Source organism: Melospiza melodia, chromosome 2 (assembly GCF_035770615.1).
Source record: "Melospiza melodia melodia isolate bMelMel2 chromosome 2, bMelMel2.pri, whole genome shotgun sequence".
NCBI lineage: Eukaryota > Metazoa > Chordata > Aves > Passeriformes > Passerellidae > Melospiza > Melospiza melodia.
The window spans coordinates 18,765,246-18,792,208 of NC_086195.1; the positions used below are offsets into that span (position 1 = coordinate 18,765,246).

General features: G+C 40.7%; 1 protein-coding gene across 2 annotated transcripts in view; it reads left to right on the forward strand.

Moving 5' to 3' along the window:
* The window catches only part of GEMIN8 (gem nuclear organelle associated protein 8), a 35,351-nt gene extending 9,877 nt beyond the window's left edge, over positions 1–25,474 (forward strand). Inside the window, exons 5-6 of one of the 2 annotated variants that reach the window (XM_063183227.1) lie at positions 16,738–16,984; positions 25,285–25,474. In XM_063183227.1, coding sequence (XP_063039297.1) covers positions 16,738–16,984; positions 25,285–25,396 — 359 coding nt within the window. In that variant the 3' untranslated portion in view covers positions 25,397–25,474. Of the gene's footprint in view, positions 1–16,737; positions 18,791–25,284 lie in introns of those variants that run through there. The other variant, XM_063183220.1, reaches the window with a different exon arrangement.
* Positions 25,475–26,963: the final 1,489 nt, after the last annotated feature.

Here is a 26,963-nt window from a genome sequence, read left to right on the forward strand (position 1 = left end):
CAGGTCTTCATGCAAGTTCAAGCAGGCTCTGGTCTTTCACTACTGCAGCTTCCCTGATAAAGTGAGGATAGTGCTGAGTAAGCATCATAATTCCTCAGAGCAGAAAAGAGTAAACAAGTACTTGACTTACATTAAATTATTAAATTTAAAAGTGACATAGAAATCTAGGGTGAATGGTGCTTTCTAAATGCTAATTTTGTGAGTAATTGAAAACACAGTATTATCTTGTTTGTGGTGCATCTTTTCTTCCATGGTGAGGGAAAATGAAAATAGAAGAAATTTTTTATTCTGTTAAAGTTTCTCAAAAGAAGAAACATAAGCAGCAGGAGGAGGGGAAAATCATTGTTTCTCTAATGGTTTGGAAATGAGCTGGTATGGAGACCATGTTGAAGGCAGTAGTACTTGACTTTAAGAGGTAGTTTTATTAATTTTCCTGATTGCTGTTTATGAACAAAATTAAATTTAGAGGTTCATTAAGCTGTGATCCATAATGATGCTATATCATGTTATGTCTTTAATAACGTTTAACAGTTGACATTCTGTATTGGTGCTTGAGAAGATTGAGATAATGCATCTGCAAAAGAAACCCTCAGTTACTTGAGCATTTTCTCTCTAATGGCTTTTCCTTTTAATCCCAAACTGCATGTCCTTAGGAGCAGATTTATAGAGAAACTTGGGTAGCATTAACCTCAGTAATGCCTGAAATTTACACCTCCACTTCTGAGAGAGACGTTTGTAAGGGTGAGGCAAGAGTTTCACAGAGCATTGAAAGCAAATGAGATTGTTTGGGTGTGCCACGGTAGAATACCAATAGGGACCTTGACAATCAGTTAAAGTAAAAGCCAGTCGTTATGGGACATTAAGGGAAGGCTGTGTCTCATGTGTTCTTCCTCTGGCATCAATAAGGGGCTCCGGGTGGAATTCACAGCCTCTGACCCCTGCACCTTGATATTCATTCGTCTGGGAGAAGACACACACAGCTTGCTCTTCTTCTAAAGGCAGAGTTTGCAAGAGATGGATACGCACTTACGGGCAGCTTAATGAGCTGGGAGTCACTAGGGAGCAGAGCATAAAAGGGGCAAATAGGAACGGGAATTTGGCTCTTAGGGAAGGGGATACCCATCTCTGTGAAGTACGACCTCCATTAGTTTGGTGATTTTCTACCTGTCCAAGTTAGGAAATACTACACAGCATTAATGCATCTATTTTGGACACGTGTAGTGAGTCCTGATTTTTCATGTGAGATGCAGCTGGTTCCCACACCTGATCCACAGATGTCTCTTAGGCATGTAGAAGGATAATCAAATAGATTAAAAGGAGTCCTACCTGATATCAGTCTCTTCACCTGATCTAGAGCCTACTGGACATAAATGATCACATAAATGACATCAGAGGATAAGATCTTGCAAATTTTAACTGTGAAAGACTTAAATAGGCCTGAGGTAGGTGGGAATGAGGTGATTCAGTCTTGGAGGTCTTTTCCAACCTTAATGATTCTGTGGCTCTGTGAAAGGCATTTGAGCCTAGATGGTGGCATACAAACCTTAATGCTAATTGCAAAGAGAAAAGCTCTACAGATATGAAAGATGTTGTGTCAGAGTAGCCAAAGAAGAAAGCTTAAGTTTTATTTCATTTCTTTGTAGCAGCCACAAACTTGAAGAACAAGCGGATTTCTAACCTCTGTAGGATTTTTGGTTTTGTTTTCTCAGTGGGCATTTGCAGTGATTGGCTGACTTGCAAAGTAAGGGCTTTGAAACTGGCAAACTTGCTGCATTATTTAACACTTCTGCAATGACGCAGTTCACAACCAGCCTCTTTTAAACCAATCTTTTTTTTTGTCTTTGAAGGCACATCAGTTTCTTACTAGTTTTTGTATTTGTATCAGGTATTGTAGTCAATTGCATGTTCCTGGAATGGCGAGAAGTAAATTTTGGCTGAGGCTGTATGAACTCAGACATACTAATACACTACCAACTTATCTCATGTTTTAGATAAATGGCATTTGGTTAAGACCCTTATAGACAGTTTTAATTCCTCTACATTTGTTTCTTGATATGCAATCATAATTATATAGTGATTCTCTTTTTTAGAGGGTTTTCTTGTCAGGCTAGTCTGTTGTTCTGGTTCTTCATTGTAGCTGGTGATCCAAACCTACTGTGCCTCTTGGTCATGTTTATGGTTGCATTTAAGTTTTCCCTCTGGCAGTTGAAAAGCACGAAGTTGTTCTGCTGGGTTACCATACCTGTCAGACCTAGGTATGGTGGCAGATTCCTCAGGCATCCTAGATGTAAAGGATAGAATGCAGTAAGTTGCCTTTTTACATTTGCAAGAATTAAAAGGGCAAAAATCAAGAAAGGAAGATTCACAGCCCTAACAGTTCTGTAAATTGTCTAATTGCACATATTTATTAGACTTTTGAATTTAGCCTTTGAAACATGTAGTTTGTCCTTATACAATTTTTCCTTGTTTCCTTTTGCATATAAGAGAAAATCACTGCTAAAATTGAGTGAGTACAGCATTGCAAGTACACTGAGAACCATTCTGTAGTAGTTAACAGGACACAGACAGAATCCTTTATTTAAAAGCAAAGAAAAGCAAGGGAAGGTACCATCATGTCAGTTCATTACCGAAGGATAATAGTCTATCATTTGTTAATGCTCTAGCTAGTTTTTTCCATCAAAGCCTCTGTTCCTATTGCCCACACATAGCCTCCAGCTTTTCCCAAAAATAATGTCTGAGCTTAAATTCTTTTTATGCTAGATGGAAAATATTTTTTTTAGAAATGAACGGAAATGGTGAATGAAGATGTTTGTTTCAAAACTGCAATCTGCAGACTTTTCCCCTCAGGTTTTTTTTTCTCTGAAAGATGGTAGTTGCCACTGTCTCTTCTGTGAAGAGGAAGTAATGGAATTTTCCATGTTTTGTAACTTGCTTGAATTGTACCAGATCCATGAAACTTTTGGTTTTGTTTAAAGCTTGCATGCCTCTAGGAAAATAGACTTTGATTCAGGGGCTTTGCCACCATGTTTTCCTTCTTTCCTTCATTTTTGGTAATTGCTTTTCCCTGGTTTTTATCTGCCTTTTTCATCATAAGACTGTAGCCCAAATTCTTGGAACTACAGACTCCCCACCGTTTCTTTTTCTTTCTTCTTCACTACCCTAAACTGTCCAAGCAGTGTGGATGGTGAATTTATAAATATCTGCTCAACTTCCCTGCCTTTAACAGCCCTTGTTGACAAACTTTTTGACAAACCAAAAAAGGCTTGTTTGGCATGAACTTCAGCCACAGTCTGTAGAGGCTGAGATGCTGAAGCTTCTGAGAAATGCCTGTGAAATAAGAGTGCTCTCTGCAATATGTGTGGGTGCTTGAGAGATGCTTTTGAAACATGTTGTTTTGTGAACTGAAAAAGAAATGTGAAAGTTACTCTTGTACCACATCTCTGATCCTCATGACTGAACCTTTTGCTGTGTAGCAGCAGAATCCTCTCAAGTGCACACACTGTGTCCAGCAGAGGCTGTTATTCAGTACCAGAAGGCAACAATTGAGAAAATGCCCCTTACCAGAGAAACAAGGAAAAGTGCCCCAATTTTCACTGCTTTAATATTGAAAACTAATCTCTACTTGCAAAATTAGAGAGTCTGAAGAGCAAGAGTTGTGCAGAGTTTTAGATATCTTTCATGACAGACAAGGTTATCTTTATACAAAGCATATTAATTTGTAAAATATTGTCAAGAAAATGTCCTTGGATCCTATGGTAAAGTCAGAATTTGAGCTTAAGAGAATGTGTATCTTTGCTCTGTGAAACCTATGGCTTGCTGCTGCTGGAAGTAATGGAAGAGAGACATTGGAAAGCTCAAGGTACTGCTGAGGAAACTGAGCTGTGTGCTCTGGACAGTTGCAGAGGAGTTGATACATGCACCTAGAAATTATATATAAAGTCTTTCCTATGTGTATGTGCCTCAGGCTGAGTCTGTTTGACAGTGTTGGCAACTCCTGAAAGTACCAGAGCAAGGCCAGGCTTCTTGTCTTCTGCTAAGGAATGCTGCAGGCTTCAACTCCTAGGTGGCATCTGGGCCTTCTGTGGACCCAGCTCCCATGGGTGCAGCCAGGACAGCTGGGTGGAGCTGGCACATGGAATGCCAGTTCCCTGGGACCTGGAATGCCAGTTCCCTGTCTGCCAGTGGCTGTACTGATCTTAGTTTATCTAAGCACGCTGTGGAGTGCTGCTATTTGAGTTACAGCAGGTTTATAGCTGGGAGTGTGGGAAAAGAAGCTCATGTGATTCAGTGTGACTTTAGTGTAGATGTTGCTTTAAGAGGAATGCCAAGATGTTGAACATCTCTACTTCCTCTTAAATTTGATGGATATGAAGAATGCTGTCTTAATATGAGCATACATATTAAACCTCAGAAACCTGTGTTTGAAGTTTTCATCCTTTATTTGTCTGCCTGATGTGTTCCTGTTATTGTAGTGAGACAGTACATACACTAGGGGGCTTGTTGAGAAGTTCAGCTTATTCATCTTTATAAGAGGTTTTGAGGACCTCAGCAGGAAGAAAGCAAAAGTCTCAAATGCTAGAATACTGAACAATCTGATCTAAGTGTTCTTTATAGACTTTTTGCTTAACAGTTAACTTAGATGTCATCCCTGTGACCAAAATGCATCTCATTGACAGCACCTTTGCTGAACAAACACAGAGTTCAAGCGACTCTTTCTCGCTTGGATAAGGAAGCTCTTATCCCTAAGTTATTCTTAACTCAGTAAGAGAAGTCTGGTAATCTTGTACTGTTGCTTCCCTGGTAAATCAGTAATGCAGTAAAATTCCTTCTGACTGGACTTGTCTTGAGGATACATGAATAAAAACAGGAGAGACCGGTCATTGCTCCTCTCAGCAGCTTTGTTCCTCACAATCTGAGATCTATTTGATACCTGGTTTTGGTAGTTAATTGGTTACAGAAAGATCCCTGGTCAGTACCTTTCTCTGATGGATCAGCCACTGGAACTTTCTCTTTACAAAGAAAATAGATGTGGTAATTCAGCTTTAGATCATGCAGAGTGTCAGCGCCTGTTTTGTGTCCATCAGGGTTCCAAGAATTGATGGTACTGCTGTGACACACTTGGGCTCTGCAAAGTTTTGGCAAAGAACTGACAGGTGGGCCCCAGGGCTGAGGCCACATAGGCAGCAAGGAATCTTTCCCCAGTCTTGTTCCTTTCAGAATGCTGTTATAGAAGATTGCTTCATATGGGAACAGTTTGGTGTGGGAAGATGCAGACAGTCAGACTGCTTACAGTCAGAACTGGTGCTGGTAATTTTTTGGAGGCAGGTTTGCCTGCTTGGTTATTCCATTAGCATCTGCAGCTGCTCTGAGTGGCTCCTCTAGTCTCCTCTTCATTCTTTGTCCTTGCAGGAAAGGCTGTTAAAGCAGCTGCAGCTGCTGTGGAAAAGAGCAGGTGAGACCATGCTGACAGACACAGCTTTAGGGAAAAATGGCATAAAAGCTAATCACTCAGCTTGGGCAGTCTGTTTTCACAGTTGATGCACTTTTCCCTTTTCCCTAAAATTCCTTGATTACTGGTTCCATCTGGGTGCCACATGCAGAATTTCTGGATCTCTAAATGATCCTAGGGAAGAGCTGTGTCTCAGTTCTCTGCTGATAAATCTGAATTCATCTGCCTTTAGTGTGACACTTTCAACCTTGTAAGTGGCCAGTGACATTGTGGATTATGAAGTATTTTCTAACACAAGCTATTTTGGTATCTACTGGGGGAGCTTTTTTTTAGAAAGAATATTTAAAGTTTCAGGGTATCCAGCACTGGAGTAATAGTGAAAAGCAAATGCCAGAGAGCAAGGTAGAAATGGATGTAATGATGATGTCTTCTTTCTACACTCATGATGTGCAAAATCTGCTCAGAAGCTGCAACAGAGCATGGCAGCAAAGTACCTTGGGTGTAACACATTTTAGGTCTCTCTGTTATAAAGCAGATTCCCTGTACAGACAGATTTGCTTGGAAACAGGTTATTTACCCTGGCTAATTTTAGTGGGGTGTTGTTAGTGCCAAGACTTCAGAGGCACCGTTTGCTTTTCAGCATCTCTCACTGTGCCTCACTTTTATCAGAAGCATCCAGATGGAGTTCACATCCTTTGTCATTAGGGAAATGTGGGTGCTGGCATGGCAGTTCAGAGACTTCCATGTGCCTGGGTCTTTTCAAAACTCATTTCCTTGGATGCTAAAAATCAAGTGAGAGAGGCAGGCAGAGTTTGTTAGGCCACCCATCTCAGACTTGGGTGGCCTGTACAGACTTCTATCACAGCCTTGGTTGTGACTAGATCCACAAAAGCTTTCAATGTAGGTAGAATTCAGAAACAAATATCCCAAGTCTTTGTCTTCCACATGCCTGCCAGGAAGAAAAAAGCTAGACATTTATACCCAAAGGATGATGCATCTTGAACCCTGAGGATACAAGGGAACATTGTCCTTCTTGTCTTTTCCAGTGACAGGGGTGAGCACCTGTGCCACTATGTGATGTCATCTGCTGTGAAGCTCATTCCAAAGAATCTAGAACACCTCCTGCTCTAGGAATTTGTGTCCATTTCCTGTGTATTTAGACCTTTAGCACAGGGGTGATAGCACTTCCCTGTTGCTCAGAGAAATAGAGAAGGTTGATATAGCATCCTACTGAGAAACACTTGTGCTGGAACCTATGAAGTACCCAGTGCAGAGCAATCCAGCTGTTCATCAGCGTTAGAATTATTACAATTGTTGCTGGCCTCCAAGGTACCCAAAGCTGTTTATGTGACTATTGAAATTTCCCACAGTATTTCAAGGACACATGTCTGAATTTGTCAGATCACTGCTCTGGTACACTGAAATCATGGAGATAAAGTTAAAAAATGAAGGCTAAATACTGAATGGATATTTTTACTGAAATAATTAACATGGGTGTTACAACACTGAGTGTTATCATTCACATTTAGCTGGATAAGAATCTCCTGGGTTTCATTTCATTTGTAGTTGCTGTAGTGGTTGTTGCTCTAAAAGTCAGCTCTGTGTTCACAGAAGTTGTAGAAAGGAATGTAGGTCTCCAAAGAGCGTGCTGGGCCTCAGTTTTTCTGTGGTTGTTCAAATGCTGAAACAAATGCTGCTGTTCTCACTTTGTATGAGCCTTGCAGAATACCTTGATTTCTAGAAGGTCTGCAGTTTGTGATGTGGTTGCTGAACAGAGTGTTGGCAGAATCACTCTAAAATTCATCAGTTGTCATTTCTTTGGGATTTTTGGCCACTGGTAAATGTAGAAGTGTCCAGACTGTGAAGATTGCATCACGTACAGCATGCTGATGGAGGAGGTGTGGAGGTGGTAGATTGCAGAGCAGCTGGCTGGCTTTGGAGAAGCATCTGCATTTTTCTGATCTCTCCATTTCTCACTAGTTGATGCTGGGAATGTGAAGACATTTGCATTCTCTGCTTTTGCATCCTTCCCTTGGCATTAGGTACTGACCTCTGTGATGAGCAGGCTGTCAGACTGGGGCTTTTAGACTGGTGGCTCTCCTTGGTGTAAAGTCTTCATCAAGTCACTGAAATACTTAATGTAGGAATTATCCCCTTGAAGTGACAGAGAGGAGACAGAAAGCTCCCAAGTGCTAAGTACAACTTAACTTTCTGACAAGTGGGATGCTGGCTGTCTCTCTTAAAGAAGAGTGCTCAGGTTTGTGCTCCAGCACCAAATCCTAGAACTGCTTTTGAAGTCAAACATTCCCATTTTGTGGAAGGTACAATGGATGCACATCTGCAGGTTTCTTCTGGCATATGTCCCCAATGTTTTTTGTTGTGTTTTTAATACTGGGCATAGGAGTCACCATCATGGATTCAAGTGTATTTCATTTAATTTACTAGAGTGCTGAAGTGAGCAATGAGAAATTCAGAAGGTCAGAGGTAAACTTATATTTCCAAAGTTACTCTTCAACCCTTCCTTCCAAAAACTGTAATATGTTTCACCAACTCCTGTAGTTTGACCCTTTTTCCAGACATATCTTTCCAAATGCTTGGTCAGGCAGCACACATAGTTTACTAGCAGCATGGAGACAATGTGTATTTACTTTCTGAAATTAATTTTCTCTGGATTAGACCTTGTTATTTAATTCTGCATGTCTATGGTAATACTGAATTTTGGACCTGCCAGTTAACTGAAAGGTCAATTCATAGCCTTGACTATACTTCCTCCCAGAAAATCAGCCACAAACATGGCTGCAAGTTGTTCTGCAAAATGTTTTTCAAGTGTTTTTGGTAAAGATGCTCTCTCATATCAAGCAATAAACCAGACTTGAATTCAGCATTGTGGTGTGTCTGGAGTCAAGAAAGAAATTTCAGTGTGAAGTTCAGATGTGTGAGTTTGATCTAGAAGACTGACACAGGCTATTTCCTTTCTTTTTTTCCTGCAAGTACCAAACTCAGTATTATTTAGCTGTCTAGCAGCTTAGTGCATTGTGAAACATGTTCTTCCAAGAGCATGTGTTTAATTTCCATTCAGGGCACACATTAAAAACTATTGTGAAACTCATGTTTCTTCTGTGTTTTGGTTTGCTTTTAAAGTAGTGCCTTTAAAATTTAACATTTCCTTGTTCAGTCTCCTCAGACTGTGCCATAAATGTATGTGAAGACATAGTTATATATAGATTTAGGTAATCCTTCTGTTTACTCCAGCAGTGTTGTCTTTGTCTGGTGTCAGCATTGTTGCCATCAGTGACAGATTGGAGTTGTTTTGGGGGATGGGAGTGCAGAGTCAGCTGGTCTGTGTTTAATCTTATTGAAGTAGACTTGATCCTTACTAGAGGCAGCTGCCAGTGCCTGATCCTGTTCTAATTTCTTAGCAGTGGTCGTTCAGCAACTTGCTATCAGTTTGATTGTGTCAGATGGCACCAGGGCACAGACACCTTGGTGCCTCTGGTGTGCTGCAGACCCCTGACTGCACAGGGCTCTCCTCTGAGTTTTCTTGTCTTCATCAACAAATCCCTGATTGTGAATTACATTTAGTGCAATCAAATTCTAGAGCAGGCTTTCACTTGAGATTCCATTGACTCGGTGATTGTTTCATATTCATGAGGTTTAATTGTTTCAGTGCGTTTTCTGGTTGGACTAAAAATACTCCTTTTTAGGGGTTTTATTGTGGAAAGTAATAGAAGAAAATAAAGGTGATTTGATGTTTAGCTGGGCAGTAACCAGTGTAGCCTAGTGCTAATGTAAACATGGGCATGAAGGCTTTTATTGTTTCTGTGTAGGATCCTTGGCAGTTTGTTTTGGAGACCACAGAACAATCCTTGGTTTTTAATCTTATTTCTAAAATAAAAATCGGCTTCTTTATTCTCCAGTTAGCTGTATAACTTTGTGCCAGTTGCTTAACCCAAATAACAAAATAATAAGAGATAATTCATTCTTTAAAGTATTAGATTAATTTTACAGATTATTTACAGTGAGGCATGTGGTTAATTAACTTGAGAGTGACACATACCAATAAGTACCAAACCTGACAGTGGAGCACCTTAGTTCTAATCTTAGTTCCTTGGTTTCTATTCATTTTTATTTCAAAGGTAATTTTTCTCCATTTTCTGTCTTGGTAAGTAGTTTTGCCCTGTTTCTACAGAGCTGTCCTCTTCAAGCTGTGTAGAAAAATTGGATTACAGTGAAAGAAGGTATTGGAGTGTGTCAGATGTGCAAAATCTGCTTGCTGTCTGTTTAGACAGCCTGTTGCAACTGTGTCTGAGGCAGTGCACTCTCTTACCTGAGATTATTTCCTGCTCTTAGCAATAGGTTTCTGTTGGGCTGTGCTTCAGTAAACACATCTTGGTGCCAAAGCCAGGCTAAGCAATTCTTCTTCCTAGACATTTGCTCCTGCTCTGGTGTTTCCAGGGCATTGAACAGTTCTAGAACTAAATATAATGTGTTGAAGTTTTGTTTGTTTGGGGGGGTTGTTTGTTTTTTGTAGGATTCTTTGTGTTGCCCCTTACACATTTGTAGCATGAGGGACCTGGGAGCTGGAGCACGCAGCTAAGGGGGAAGAGCAGAAATTGCATAAGTTGGTTTTGTAGCTGAGGAAGGAAAAATGTCCATGGAACCATGGTTTCAAGCCGCCACAGGCTTGCCAAGGAATCACATCTGCTCTTACTTCAAAGCCTGTTAGGGAACGTTTTCCTTTTTCTTGAGAATATTGCATTGCTTGTAGATATATGTGATGAAACAGTCCATTTCTTTTAACTCATTCTTTCCTCAACTAGCAAATGGAAATTTTGTCAGTGTAGATATTTGGGGTTTTAATATCCTCAGGATTTTTGGTAGTTCTTTTTCATGATTGTCATGACTGGTAACTGAAAGCTTAACATTGCAGGCAATAACTCCCACCAAAAGTAATTTTTATTCTGAATTAGTGTTTTCCAGTCAGCTACAGCATTTGATTTTTCTGTATTGGTGAGAATGCTTGTATAGTAAGATAGGGCCTAGCTGTCCTTGAAGATGAGACTTCTCCTAAAAAAGGGATGGTGAAAGTTATGTGGTGTCAGAGGGAATTCCTTTGTCACATCTTTTGAAGCATCTTTTAAATTTAAGAAGTTTCAAAAGAAGTCTATTTTCCCCAAGCCAGCTTACAGCTAGAACAAGGCTGTACATTCTGCTATAAAATCATCATTCTCTTTCAGTATGTTTCCACAATTTCAGTAAGTTACTTAGTGTTCCATTGTAACCTGCCAGCAAGCAGGACCATGCTGGTTTTAGCTACCAGGAATATTTTATCTTTACAGATGTGGGGGTAAGTCACAATTGTTTGTATCTTGCAGACTCCCACTGATGGAAACTTGTTCTGCAAAACTTTGCTCTTGATAAAGAGTAGTACTTGAGATTCCAGCCCTGTGGAAATCCAGAGCACTGCAGAAATTAAACTCCTTGAATATCCTGTGTACAAATCCTGATTTAAATCCCTGTTTTGGTGGAATTCCTTGAGGCAAAGATTTTGATTTTTCCCATGTTACACCCAGTTCATGCAAGGATGGGTACAATAAAATGGTCTGATTCTCTCACATCAAAAAACTCTTATGTAGGTTTATGGTGAAGGTATTTATCTTTTCTAGGAAGATGAAGAAGCTGGCATTTTGCATGGAGAAACCTGTGTGGGCAGAACACTTAGCACAGCAGATAGGCTCGTGGGAAGTGGCATTCAAAGAGAGAACTAGGAGTTTCTAATCAGTAGAAATGGGTAGTGGTTTTAACTGTTAGTGTGGGCTGCTCAAGATCAGCTCAGGTAGCATTTAAGATGAAAAGCTCACTAAGAGCACACACAGCAGTAGCAGAAAATAATTAATCATTTCAAATAAGCAGACAACTATGTGAACACACAGTCTGAAATCATGGAAAATTAAAAACACACCAAGACTGGAGAAGGTGCAATATTTCCTTGAAAAATAATGTGCTAGCTAAGCAAGCAACTGAAAGTCAGTGATGGCATTTAGCACTTGGGAGGAGCAAGCCCTTGGTCTCTTGCACACCTACCATTGTGTGAGGCAGCACATGGCAGCCTGCTGAGTGTGGGCACCTACAGACCTGTGGGGGGAAGAATGTCTGTTAAGAAACGTTGTCAGATGGAACTATTATCGCTGGCTGCAGTGAGCTGAGGGTTGGATGTATAAATACCAAGAGCTAAAAATGGTACAAGAAACCACACAATGCTGGGTATGAATCTTTCATTTAAAATCTGACATAGATAATTACCCTTCCTACTTCTGTCTCCTTTTAATGTTGCAAAGTCTCTCCATGGAGACTTCTTCCTAAATAAGGAAATTTATTTGGGTTTTGAAGTTGTTTCTTTTCCTTGGTTTATTTAGCTGGGTTTTTTGTTTTTTGTTTTTCTTTTAATAAGAAGAGGATAAGTTCTGGATAGGAATTTTTTTATTATTACTGCTTAAGCTTCTCAAAGGATATTACAAAGAAAGAAATGTAAAGTGGATCAAACTTACAAAAAGTGTGAGACGTTTTCCCTTTTATAAAATAAGAGAAACAAAGCAGCTGAGTTTCTAAGGACCTAGGGGGGAAATAGTTTATGTCTTAGGTCACAGTCTTGCTGAAAGTAAGAGGTCATTTGTGTGCATATGAAGGACCAAATGCAGTGAATGGCTAATACAGTAGTTAGTGTACTCTTCTGGCAGTTCCAGACCATGGGGGTAGTTGTCTGTATTTGTTCACTTTTCTTTTCAGCTAGTATACACCTGATTTAAAGTCATTCATAAAAAGTGGGAGAACTGGTGAAGGGAGAAACAGGAATCTGAAACTTTGTTTCATAAGACGTAGAGTTACTAATGATGGCCCAGAAGTGTAGCATGAGTTAGGTAGACGTGCTGCTTTTGGCTGGGGTAGAATTTATTTCCTTCACATGACTGATTTGGGGCAGTGTTTTGAATCTACACTCAACACAGGGTTGATAATATAGAAATGTTTTTGTTATTGCTGAGTGGTGCTTACACACAGCCAAGGCCTTTTCTGCTTTTCCTGCTGCCATGCTGGTGAGGACCTTGGTGGTGAATGTGAATGGGAGATTCAGAGGACCCACAGCTGGGACAGGTGACCCCAGCTGACCAAAGGGATGTTCCAGACCATCTGCCATCATGCTCAGTGTATAAAGTGGGGGGAAGAAGAAGGAAAGGGGGGGCATTTGGAGTGATGACGCTTGTCTTCCCAAGTCGCTGCTCTGTGTGATGGAGCCCTGCTCTCATGTACATGGCTGAGCACCCTCCTGCCTCATAAAAAACCCCAGAAGAAAACCACAGGGGAGCTGCCCCCAGTGCTGCCTCAGCTCTCTGCCTGCAAGAGTGAAAGGAAAGAGCAAGAGCCACGGGCAGGAGAGAGCTCTGCCTGCACAACCCCAACTTCAAAATGGCCAGAAACTGCTGGCCCCAAGGCTCCATTTCCAGATCTAGTGTCTTGAAGACACATTTCCCATTCTGGGCACAGATAGATATGGACTACAATAACCTTTTGGGTAACCCAGGACACTGGGTGCATGACAGAGCTGGACCTTTTTGCTTTGTGGTTAAAGAGTTCTATTTACTGTGTTTGGGAAAAGATGCCCCCACTGTTTTTGGCCAGTTAATGATGACTTCCCAGCAGAGCTGAACTTGGTAGGAATAAGTTAATTTTGGAGAGAGCTTCAAGAGAGAGAAAGAGCATCTTAGAAAAGAAATGGAACTGGCCAACTGGGAAAACGACAGCAATGCTTTTCCTTTGTGCAGGAACCATCCACCACTGCAGCTGCCTGCCTTGTCAACGTTTGCAAAATACTGTTCCTTGATTGGGGGAAGCTTGCCAGAAGTTGAAGATGAATGCTGTAAAAGAAAGCATGTTTATTTTAGTCTGTGTGAAGTAGAAGGAGGAACTACTTAGAATTGTGTAAAAATTACTTGTTTTACATTTATAACTTGGCAGCCCAATGAGTTGAGAATTTGAAATGTGAAACTGATCTGAGAGTGAGCTGGACACTTTGTTGCTGCAGACTGGGAATTAATATTTTGATCACCATGCTATCTCCTTTGTGGATGAGGATGTGTTGCTTGCTTCAGAGGAATTCTGGTTGTCTCCATAGGCTTGTGGTTATAGACAGCTTATAATTTTGTTTGTATTTCCATTGTCAGATTCTAGTTGTCAGCTTTTTGATGAAGAGGTAGTTGCACATTTGGCTCAAGTTGTGCTGCTTTGTATTGTTTTTAAACTAAACTCTGAGGTAATGGATAGAACCCAGACCGCTGGAAATTACAGCACTTCTACTTCCCAGCCCTTGCCCCACCAAAGAAAGTTTAGTGTGCATCTCAACAGGACAATACTTTCTCTGTTATCTATTCCTTATGTCTATTTTTGGAAATATTGTTTTTGGAAAAGCAGTAGTTTACATGCCCATTTAGTTTCATGACTTCATTCCTTAATAGTCTATGAAAGCAAATAATGCTGCCTACTGTGAGGGTGGTGAAACACTGGAACAGGTTGCCCAGAGAAGCTGTGGTTGTCCCATCCCTGGCAGTGCTCAAGGCCAGACTGGATGGGGCTCTGAGCAACTTCATCTGGGGGACACTGTCCCTTCCTGTGGCAGGGGGGGTGGAATCAGATGATCTTTAAGGTCCCTTGTAGCCCAGATAACTGATTTGAAACTGCAGTGTATTCCCTGCAGCTGCAGTGGTATTACCAGCAACAGCTGTCATGTTCTGTGCTCAAATCCAGCCTTTGGTGCAAAAAAATGTGGGTCCTTATAGCACACTTCTGTCCTGAGCCTCTGCCTGGATTCTAGACCTGATTTGTGTGTCTAAAACTCTGTAATACAATCACTCTGGGACTTTTTGAACCAGTAGCTATGGAACAGCAGAAATAAAGCTAGAAAGTTACAGGCACTATATCTGATTAGTGTAAAGTAAAACACTCCAGACATACATCAGGTAATTCTGAGAATGGAATTTAAATTGGTATTATTATTTTGATTGTTACAATTAGGATCTACAGATTTATGAACTAGTCTGTGTTGAGAAATGGAGATTGATGCACACTAAACTGTAATCCACTCATCCATCATGAAGCTTCTGCTAGAGACCCATTTAATTTCCGAACAGAAGAATTCATTATCTATCTCCAGAGAAATCTTTTTCTTAAGGATCAGCGTGTGCAGTGAGCTATCAGACAGCATTCTACAGCAAACAAGAGAGGAAGCAGCTGTCTCTAGCATGCAGTTATGAAACAGAAGAATTAACAATTTCCCTGGGCAATACAGAAGTACAAGGAATTATCTGGTGTCCCAAGAGAGTTAACAAATACGGGTCCAATTCATTGCCTTGCCAGTTTTCCTGTGTAATCTACATTGGGAGACATTGGTTTGCCAGCACAGTCTTGTTTGGTTTTATCAGTCTAAAACTATTCAGTGTAATGTGCATGAAGTTTGTGCTTAAAAGCATGCTGTGCAGCTGTGGGCAGTGTGGTGTCCCAGGAGCTTGGTTTCAGTGGGGTGCAAGGTGTAGCCTGGGTGCTATACTGTGCTGAGCTCTCTGTAGACAATGGTAGAGTCTTTAATTCAGACCTTCTGGTTAAAATGGCCCAACACCAAATAAATCTGACTCTTCCAAAAACACATATGGACTCTAATGTATATTTCCTTGTGAATTCTGACAGTGCAGCCTAATGCAGGGGTGTGCCCTTAAAGCAAAATCACAGAAATGGCTTTCTGGAATAGATGGCTAATAACTCCTCAATCCCTTCTATGACCAATACAAATGGTGTTTCAAATGACAGGACAAAATCTTTCTGTGTCTGTAGGACAAACAGATCCCAAAATTGAAGTTTCTCATCGTGTTGTTTAAAATATCTGTTTTCTGTGAGTGCTGTTCAGGGGATAATTCCTTTAGGAAGGCTGACAGTCACTTGGCTGCTTGGTACAGTACTTTCCAGTATAAAAATAAACTGCAGATGTTTGACACACAAATGTCAGGATATTTAACTTTGAGTTAGAGTTTGCAGATGCCATGTATGTTGTGGAAGCTAAATCTCTGGGTTAGGGTGAAAGAGAGAAGAAGTACATGGCACCAAACGCTGAGAAGTATGTCTTGTGTGTGACCAATGCATCCTGACCTGTGGACACTCTGTCCTTTTTGATGTTCAAAAAATCCCAACTGCTGTCATCAGTAGTGAATTGTGCCTGTTACACGGTTTTGAGGATGCTCATTTGTTATTGAGGAGTTCAGCTGTTGGGTGATTTTCTCTCTCTTGTAGAAATGCCCTCATAAGAGGGGAGTTTTGTGTAGCACTCTGATGTTTTAACTGCACAAAGCATTGTTTCTTTCATCAGAGCAGTACCCAGGAAGCAGAAGTAAATTTGGACATGCCACAACCAAGTTCTTGCTTCCAGTCAGGCTTACCACAGCATTTTTGTTGACAGATTGGTCCGAATGTTTCACCTCTTGAATTGTTTTAAATCCTCTCTAAAAGACGTGATGCATGCTTTATGTTGGTGGTGTTTTGTTTGTTTTCAAAGCAATAGAGTAAGGCTGCCAGCTTTGAACTTTGCAAGTCTTGAGAAATGGCTGAGTTTGGACAGTTTATCTAAACACGATGCTTACAGCTGTGTTTCATTGAATGCACTTAATGGCTGACATGACAGACCCATTTGTTCATTTTCACAGAGTAGTAACTGATTACATTTCTCTTGGCTATCATTCAGCTAAAGTTGCATTGTCCTGTGCATTGTTTCCTTTCTCAGCTGCTAAGTCATTATTTTGGAAACAACTCTCCTTTTTGTTTGATTTTTTTGGTATGGGGAGTGGTTTGGGATTTTTTGGTTGGGTTGTTTCAGTTTTCTTGGGAGGGAGAGGGGGGTTGTGTTTTGGATTTTTGTTGTTTTGTTGTTTTTTTTTTCAGGGCCATGTGTGTTTGGGGGAGAAATGAAGCAATGTTGATTTTTGCTTAGTAGTACTAATACAGAGGTTTCCTACACATTTAGGATTCAGTTCCAGGATCTTCTTCATTTCTCCCCATTTATTCCAGCCTGCCTTTATAATGATATTTAATAGGAATTTCTTTATGGAAAATGAGTGCAGCTGCAGCATAGAACATATGAATTTTTTCCTTTTAGACCTAGCTAAAATATGAATATATAATATTTTTAAAGTTAAAATAAAGCATGATTATTTGACAGCCCAGTAATTTACATCTCTTATGGTTTATTTGTCCAGGGAGGCAGCAGCAGCTGGAAGCTGAGGACCCCTACGTGGAGGCTGATCAGGACCTGCACTGGCGGGTGGAGCGGTCAGTGGAGCCGCCCACAGAGCGGCCCGGGGAGAGGCGCATGGCAGAAATGAAGAAGCTGTATGGTGCTGAAGCTGCCAAAATCCAGGCAATGGAGGCTGCCATGCAGCTTGTCTTTGATAGGAACTGTGACAAAAAGCAGCCCAAATACTGGCCCATTATTCCCCTTAAGCTGTGAGTACCTGCACTGTGCTCTGACGTGGCAGATTAATCACACCAGAAATAAGTAAGAGATAAATCACACCAGTGCTACAGGGTCAGGTGCCTCAGGCTGGGCTGCTGAAAGAACAAACTGCAAGTTTGGTTTTGGACTTTAAGGGAGAGTCTGGCAAGGACAGTATGTATTTCTTTGGCCTTTTTTCTTTTACAGTGTCTGTCAGTGATGTTCACATTCAACACACATACAGTTGTCAAGTAGTAATAGGAGGGACAGGAATATCAAACCTGTCTAAAATTCAATCATTTGATACTCACTTGCCTTGACCACACATGCAAGAAGCATAACAATGTCCATACCCAGTGAACTGGGAAAACTTAAAGCAATGCAGAGAAGAGAAAGACTTTACAAATTATCTGCTCTTCCTGTTTAGGAATTTGAGTGATCCCATTTTTTAGTCTTATTTAACATAGTAGTATTAGGATCTTGTTTCACACAGCATAGCTTGAAGTGTTATGTCTGCTAATCTTGGATTTTTTTGAGAATCAGGAGCCCACTGGCCAAGATACAACTTATCAAATTACCATAGCCCAGACATTGGAATTCTTTTTAAAAGGTTTATAATAAAGCAGGAAGTTTTTCTTCCAGACTGATACTTGTCTGGCAGGAGTTTGACTCTAAAGCAACATTATATAGAAAAATGTTTAATGAAGGGGTGGGAGGATGGGACAGAGGCCTGATGTGGTCCTGTCTGTTTGGAGATGTGTTTAGCAGAAGAGAAACTTAACAGGACACAGTGCTATTGGAGCCAGTGCCTACAGTGATTTTTGCCTTTCTAATAAAAAACAGCAATGGGCTTGAAGACTTGAAGCTTTAAAGAAGGCTTATTAGAGTGATAGACTGTATCTGACCGATGTTTACAGAGCTGTGGAAGCCAGGTAGCCCTGTGGGCTATATGTCAGATTTATGTGCAGGTTTCCAATGGCCAAGTGCATAGGACATGCACAAAATTTAAGCATAAGCAAGTAGATCTGTTTTCATTCATCTGCACAGAGATGTGCCTCTGTGTGTGCTCATCCATCTGCACTAGCTGGTTTGGTTCTGCTTCTGTCACTCTTTACTTTGGGCCAGTTGTGTTTGCCCCACAGAGTGAGGCACACTGGTGGTTTGTGTAAATGAGGCTGAACTGGCCCCTCAAAACCTGTGGCTCCTTAGAAAATGGTGCCCTGAATGCTTAAAAGGACTCTCTGCTGATAAAATATCATTGTGGATTGAAGGGCAGTAGTTTGTGACATTGCTGCATTTCCATGCCAGGGCAAAGGAATCGTCTGCTGGTTTCATAGTGACACACTCATCTGCCTTCCTGGCAACAGAGGAAGGTTACAAGTAAAATTTTAACTTCAGTTCATGCTGACTGAGTGTCCAGAGTTTCTCTGTGGCATGTGTAGTTTGTAATGCACTCAGCAGTTGCTGTGCCCTCTGCAGCAGCCAGCTGCAGCAAAACAAGTCTGCAGTGCAGTTTGGAATATCTTTGCTTTCAGTAGTAGTTACTGTTTTTTCAAAGCAGAATTTCCATGTCAGTTCCACATCTTTCACAGATGAAGTTAAACTGAACACTGAAATGAAAAAGCCTCCAGTTTCCAAGACTTACTTCTGGTGTGATTAATCTGAAAAACTTCAATGAGACAGGAGAGAGAAAAGGATTATTAACAGTTCTGCATTTGTTGTCACTATTGTTTTTGGTGGGTTTTGTCAAAAATTCAGTGTTTTGTTTGGGTTTCCTTCCTTTGACCAAATAAATTTTCTTCTTAACACCTTGTAAATTACTTTTATTTTTTTATATAAACAAACTTCCGTACTTAAAACTCTTCAGTTCTTAGATAGTAAAGCTTTCTTTTAGCTGCTGTATTGTTTAAGGAAGATTGAACTTAGAGCAGGAGTGGTTTTAGCATATGGAGAAGCACAAGGAGTGTTGACAGGACTTTCACAGCAATGTCAGGCAATACCACACATGCATGGTGTGGTGCAAAATGAATGGGAGGGTTGCTGTATCCACTGGGGGAAAACCTTGTCACAGATTAACATGCATAAATTTCTCTGTTCCTATTTGAAATGTTTCCAGTGTGGTGATGGTGTTTTCCCTGTGCAGTTCAGTTCAGAAAAAAAAAAGGAAGAATGGGTGAGGTAGGACTGGGCTGTTCTTACTTTTCAATACAAGTTCCAGTTCTTGCTGTGGTTGATTCTTTATCCAACTGGTTCTGCTAGCAGAAGCAGAAATTCTGGTCTCAAAAAGTATTTGTGGAGACCTCATATAAGACAAACATTGAATTCCTTTCCTACTTCACATAAAATGTAAAATAAATCTATAAAAAGAAATATATAAAGGAAATTACCTTGCCTTTCGTTCTTTTAAGTATTTTTTAGAGGGTTTAATATGCTTTAAAATGCTATGAGGTTAGAAGGAGAGAGAACTGGATGAATTATTCCTTAGGAGCTACCTACTAACTCCTGAAATACCCTTCTGCAGATTTAAAAGTTGCTGCCAAATAATCTCATTTCAGGGGATAGGCCAGCAAAAGGGGACATCTGGCCAACTACCCCTAGATGTACCATTTTGCTGGAAATTCAGCAGAACTTGACAATTGTGTGTTGCAGTTCTTTTACTCTATCTTCCATGTCATTTTACATTTCTGATAAACACCTCACACAAAAGTATATGATCATGGAGGAAATGCAGCAACAACTCAAAAATGGCACTTCAGTTGTCTGTAACATTCACCTTTCTTGCACACGTGTATTCTGCTGCAGTCCTCAGTCATGGGAGCATGTGCCCCTTTTTTTGCCCAAAGACACAATGTTCCTTGACTAGAATGCAGCTGTGGTGCTGCAGACTTGATTCCTTCTCCTCCAGAAGGTTGCACCTTTGCTTTCAGTTATGCCAGCTCTTGGTGTAGTCCTGCCCAAAGGGAATTCTTCACTTGCTGGTGGTACTGTTTCTCATGAGCTTTTCCCAGCTCCAGTACAAGGATTATTATACCCTGAAGTCAAAAATTGTCATCCAGTCAGTCTTCATTTCAAAAGCTGGTTTCCTCATTTGTTACAAACAAATCAGCCTTATTTTCAAGAGAAGAGTTTGTGATTGGTTGTAGGTGCTTTGAAGATAGGAGAAAAATGTAATAGGTCTTTTCTACTAAAAGCCTTCTTAAAAGGAATGAGCAAAAAACCCCTTTCAGAATTGGTGTGATATAAATGTAGCATGGAAATGAAGCAATGACCTGTTTCCTACTGAAAGAAAAATTGCTTACTTTTATGGTGACGTTGTCAAGGGCTCTTGTTCTTTTAGAATTTTTTCCCCATACAGCAGCTGACAGCTCAGTGTGCCTGTGTGTACAGAGAAGAGATTCAGCCCTTTTGATGAGCATCATTTTCTCAATCAACATTACAGGTAGGTATTCATCCTTTTTGACAGGGGTCTCATTAATGGCTGGCTGCAAACATCTCACATTTGGAAAAAGTGTTAATAAAAAGCAACTTAAATTTCTCTAACAGCCTTTATGAAGGATAAGCATCACATATGTAACACATAGAGATCTGGTCATTTGTGTCTTTCTCTTAGTAAAAGCTTCTCATTCATTATGTGAAATATGTTGTAAATATTGGTGTGTTCATCTCTTGATGCACTAATAGCAGTCTAGCTCTTGATGTAGAAATTGAGAAAAGCAAGACACAGATTCAGCTGCTTGAATTTTGAGTTTTAAGTGTGATTTTTGGCATGCTGGGCTGAACATTTTGGCTGAAATTAGAGAGGGGCCAAGATAATTGCCCAAAATGTGAAATATAGTCTGTCAAAATGAAACATCCCAACTCTGTTCTCCTTCTGGTTTCTTAAAAGTGTAAGCTCCTGGAAAATGTATTATTTGATAAACAATACATTCATGCTGTGACAAAAATCTTTTTTCATGTTTGTGTGCTAATCAATCAGCTGTCCACCCTGGCTAACCTGTTGTCTCCTGTGTTCCTGCATGGATAGTCCAAAGGACACTAATTCTTATGGACTCTTTTTTAGGCAGAATAGCAGCCTGTAAGGGAGTCTCAGCTGCTTCTGAAGGGTGGTTCTGGCCTCAGGGTGTTCAAGGCTTCACACCTCTTCCTGGATTCTCACATAACTGGAATTGCTGAGCTGGCACACAGTGACAGTGCAGAGGAGCTCACGGTGGGTGGGTGACAGACCCTGACATTGCCATTTGGGTGTTGTGTTGGAGACCTGGCTGTCATGGCAGAGGAATTGCTTGGACTCAGTCCATTCTTTGGAATTGGTTGTACAGGCATCAGCCTCAACTACTAATATTGACAGGCCAGGAATGCTCTGTCTGGCTTGGCCAAAAGTGGAGAAAGACTTGCTTCTCTTGAGCTTGCAGGGAGTAATGGAGATTCTCTGAGCATGGATTTCATTACACAGTCACAGAACAAATTTTTGCCCCTTCAGTCATTAATCCCTTTCTTCTAAGAAGGCAAGCAAACAGAATAAATGCAGACATACATAGTTTTTGAAAAGAAAATACTTTTCAGCCTAATGGTGCCAATACCACTGCTGGTTCCCTAAACTACATTGAGATCTTTTGCCTGCAAAGCCTTTTGAAAAACCAAAATACACATAACTGCTATCCCCGTGACTGTTGTTTTCAGCCATCCCAAAGACATAATTTGTGGGGAGGAAGGAATGAGAAAAGAGGAAAGAATTGGTGGGGATTTCTTCTAAATAGAGTTACAAGTGGTACTCCTTAACTTTAAGAGTTTGTTTTAAATAAAAGCAACAATTTCTTGACTCAGTAAGAAGTGAGGAAAAGTCTATGAGGAGCTATTAAAAATAAATTACACCACTGTCTTTGGATGTCCGTAATCTGGACCTTACTGATAGCTGGGGAGGGCTAAAAAAATAGTGTTTTATTCATGTCCCCTAGACAGCTGCCATCAGGTGTTGGCACAGGAAGATAACAAGATTTCTGATCTGTTTATAGGGATGTTTAGAATCTTTCCACATGCTTCTACTGAAGATGAAGATTGAAATCCCAGTCCTGAGGTTCTGCTTTCAGCTATCTCATGCATTTTCTAGTTAGAGCAACCCCTCCTGTTTGGTGATTCAGCTCCACCAAAGTTTACTGTTGTTGAGGTCAAAAGGAGTCAAGTTGGAAGACACCTAGTGCTAAGCTGTTTAATGTAATCCCATTTACTTGTTATTTAGCCCGAGATTCAGTAAACTCTTTTGGTCTAGGCTTGTACAAGCAGCCAGCATGAAAAAGTCTCTGCATTGTATTTCAGCAATTTTGATACTCATATAGTTGTGTTACTCCCATCCTTTGCATTGAACAGGAAAAGATGTCAGTCATCATGTCTGCTTTCTGCTACCTCCAGCAATAACATCATCTCATACATTTCAGAAACTAATTAGGAAATTCCATTTCCTATCACCTCCACATCTGCTTGTTAAGGCTGCAAGGCCTGCTTCTCACTTGCAAAGTGTAATAAAATACCAGGAAATTTAAGTTGTCCTTGTCAGAGAGTTGCAAAAAATGTAAATGTGGTTACAGATTATGTATATTAGGCTTTTTTTAGAATTAAGATCCTATAATATCTTCTATGTGGACTGAAGGCAGGGACTTCACAGAAATAAATGTTTGAAGTATGTTTTTACTTAAACAATAACTCATCAAAGGCCATGCTTCTGGTCTGTAGCATATTCCATGAAGTGGCTGAGTAATAGCTGAAGGCTCCCCTTCTGCTGTCCTTTCCTGAAAAGTGGTGAGGTTGAGATAAAACCTCAGCCAGTTCTGCTGCAATGCACTTGAAACACAAGTTGTGTCAGTTTCTCCAAACAGAATAATTCTTACGTGACTGCAGAATATAAATCTGAAATGCATTTTAAACCAATAGCAGTCAAATGAATAATACACTGTGTAATGGGAAGGTAGTAATATTCACTACTTTTTATCAGTTTTTCTCTATATATGTTGATGAATTTAGGATTTCCAGTAATGCCAGACCACACTGCAGTAGAGACAAGAAAATATTTGTTGAGCAAAGCATGACATTTTCATTGATATTGCTCTGCAACAGAGTTGTGTCAGCAGTGCCACAGCTGTTTTGCTGTCCTGTTTTAATGTCACTGCCCTGGGTGTTAGGGGCACACTGGAAGTTCTTCCTCCTCAGAGAAGCCCCATAACTGAGCATGCTCTTACCAGCTGTTTTTATCATTATATTCTGGCCCTGTGGTCCTTGTCACCTTTTTCTGGTGCCTGCTGGACTCAGATGTGCCAGCTGCACTGTTTTGCTCTGAAAGGATGCTGAGTGTGGGATATGTGTGATGACATGATGGTCCCATAGCAACAGGCTGTGATATCATCAGTGCCAGATGGTGAATTCTTTCAGGGACACATCAGAAAGAACAGCTGTGCTATAGAAAATCCTTACTCCAGAACTGCTCTTCTCTATCACCGCAGAAAATAGAGAAAATGGCAGAGAAAATTTTTCCTCCTTTGCTTTTTGTGTTGAGCAGATCCCTCTTCAGGTCACCTACCGCTCCAGTGTGAGAGCATAAACGTATCTCCGGAGTGGAAAGTAATTTATAGAGAACTTGCTAACAAGATTAGTTATTTGCCCTTCATGAGTGTGTTTTCCTATGCAGACCTGCTTTAGAAAGATGTCCTGTACTTTCTCTGTCAACAGCAGTTAAATCTTGTTTAAAAGCAGAAAAAGAGCTGCCTTACTGTCTCTTCCCTTCAATAGCTCTTTTAGCCTAGCTGTGTTACTTGCATTTTCAGGTCTAACAAAATGAAATCTGTTTCTCTGGTATGGTTAGAACTAAAGCTTTTTGTGGTAAATACATTGATAATAATTAGCAGCACTGGTGATTTGTGTTACTTTTTGAAACTGTCATTCCATGCACAGCCTGCAGTGCAATGGTCCCATCAGCATGACAGAATTGTTCACCTCAATCCAAGAAGATAGGATGTCCTACTGGAATAAAACATACCAACTGCTTGTATTGTTGGAAATTTTTAAATACCTCCCTAAAAGCCAGTAATTAAACAATTTTGTTTTGCTAGTTAAACTTCCTTCATGACAGGCTTTTGAAGTCAGAATTTATGTAAAACCCTTAAAATGCTAAAAACATTCAGCAGATTTTCAAGTACAATGCAGATTTTTTTCATTCTAGTAGGATGCCCAAAATTATTATAATAATTGTAAAGAAAATATGTCCAAAAACTGTGTTGTGTTTCTTGATTTTCCGAAGTTATTTTGATTTCCTGATTTCCAGTATTAAAATCTGAGGTGTTTTCTAATATAATTCTTAGCCGAGCAACCTTTAAAATGTTGAGTGGCTTAGCAGCTGCACTTCCAAGGCCTGAAATAACATCTGAATGTATACTGAATGTAGGAAAAACACCTACACTGCCTCTCCCACCACTGCCACCCCCATGAAGCTACCTGGAATTAAATGAATATGCACTGTGAGGCATTTTTCTGGCCACATCCATGACACTTTCTATCTCCAAGAATCCAACTGAGCAGTTTCCTGGGCTTCTCATTTCTTCAGTTCTTTTCAGCACACAAAGTCCCCTTCCTGACTGTGTCTCTCCACCCCAGCACACGCTGTTCTGCAGGCTGATGATGCTCTCTCAGCCCCTGCACTCCTGTCTGCCTCGCACAAGGAGGGCAAAACCTGTTGCCTGGACACTCAGTTGCTGGCAGAGCACATGAGAAGGACTAATGGAGATGACCAAAATTTCTGATCAATGCCTCTGGCACCATAAATGCTGAAAGCAGAAAGTACCAAGACCCTTCCCACAGTATTGCCCCTGGCCTGTCAGTGGGTAAGGGAAGAATTTTCTCTCCTCTTTTCCTACCTAAAAGAAAATCTCCTCACTGTTGTGCAAATGGTGGGAATTGTGTCACTGCCAGTTTGTTTCTCTCCACTGCAGCCAATCACCCAAAACCTTTCTAAAGTTGCAGTGCAATGAACCACCACAATCCTGTTGAACACCAGGGAAAGGCTTTTGTAAGACTTTCCCCTAGTGGGAGAAACAATTGCTGGATACAGTGCCTGGCCTGCACAATCCATCTGTTAAATTTATGTGTCTCAACAGTACATCTCAGTCAACTGCACCTCCAAGGGCAAGGAGTAACTGTAACTTGGGAGCTCAGCCATTTGGAAGACCAACCAGGCAACTGTGATCTATTACCACCCAGCAGATGAGGATGTTGCTAAGGCAGTTTCTCAGTGTAAGAATGATTTTATCTCTTTTTTCTCTCTTTTCAGCCCTCTTGGCCAGCTGGCATCCCGTTTTTTCCTTTTCCAGCAGGCATTGGTTCAGTTTGGCATGATCCTTCAGAGTGGGAGCAGCAGCCTATTTAGAGCTTCAAACACGTAAAGACTGACTGGCTGGAACCCCAGAGAACAACCTAGCAAGAGGCTGATGAGGGCACTTAGCCAGACCATCTCTGAAACAGTATTGTTAAAAGAACCTGATGTGCATGTTAAATAAACATCAAATATGCAAAACCCAGTACATGTAACTTGCAGATAATAGCATAAGGTAATGGGCCCTATCTCCAAATAAATAATAGCACCCTCATAATCACAGGCAGTTTCAATATTTTCTGTTCACTTTCAATGCCCTCTGGATGGGTCAAATCTCTAACACAATAAAACTCCCCCAGGCTCCAGCAGGAGCTGGATTTAGTATTAAACCCTGGGTAAAATGAGGGAAAGAAATTTCTCTTGCACACAAACAGGCAAAAGCTCTAGAATAAATGTGATCCAGGAAGTTATTATATAAAGGCATTGATAATTTCATTTGCATATAAAATAATAACAAGAACGGAAGCTAAATTATCCCATATATACAGAAACCCTGGGTGTTCAGGATTGGCTATTCATTATTCTCTTGTCATATAAAGCAATTCAGTCTGCAGCTGCATTTCTCTTACAAATCCAATTCAATCAAGAGAACCAAAACATCATGAGCAAACCCACTGATTTATCCACCAGTAAAGTGCTGATACAGGCCTCTGTTCCTGCTGATAATAAATTTTCTGCATAGCAGTGTTGGCTCTCTCTAGGGATCTCCCATTATTCTAATGACTACAGATTTCAAACTTAACCACTGGAATTTTTCAACCTGAAAGTCTATAATGGCAGGGTTCAAAACCTGTGGGAGTCATAGGAAAGAAGGGACATGAGCCAAACCATCCAGTTGCCTCAGAGATGTGTCTAGATGAAACTGCAGATAGAGCAGCACCTGGTGCCTTAGCAAATTGCTGTAGTAGGACCTTTTTTTTCCCCTTTCTGAAAGACATTGTCTCCCGTTTTGCTCATCACTTGTATTTCCCTCAGTGGGCTTGCCTGCAGAGCTTTGCCTCCCTCTCTGCACCTTTCCCTGGCTCCTGCTTGGTTTGTTGCCTTAATTGCCAGCCTGCCCGGCTCATTTACCTGTGCCTCAACCTCTGTTCTCCTGCAGAACTGCAGGAAATGCTCTGATAACCCCTGGTGGATGTTGTCTCTGGTTCCTCCTGCACACTGTCTGCCACCAGGGCTCTGGGCAGTCACCTCCGAGCTCATCACAGCACCACCTTGTTGATACTTCATATTCATGAGCCCTTACACACTCCTTCAAGGCCTGGGATGCACTTCTGCTTCCTTTCCAAGGTGATTTCAAACTGTGTCACTTCTAACAGCCCAACGGGTGTTTGAAGTAATGTTGTCTTTTGGGAATAATTCCACAGGCAGCAATTTCTGTAGCTTCTGTAACAGCCTTGGGTCATTTTGTCTGCCAGGTTCTTGTGATGTTTGGTTTGCCTGTGGCCCTTTCATCTTTTAACACAAAGAAGCTATTTCCTTGGAATATTGGATGGCAGAATTAATGTTCTAGGCTATCTGGCAGTTACAAAACACTCATGTTCAGCCTGAACTTTATTGAAAGAAGTACAAAAAGTAAG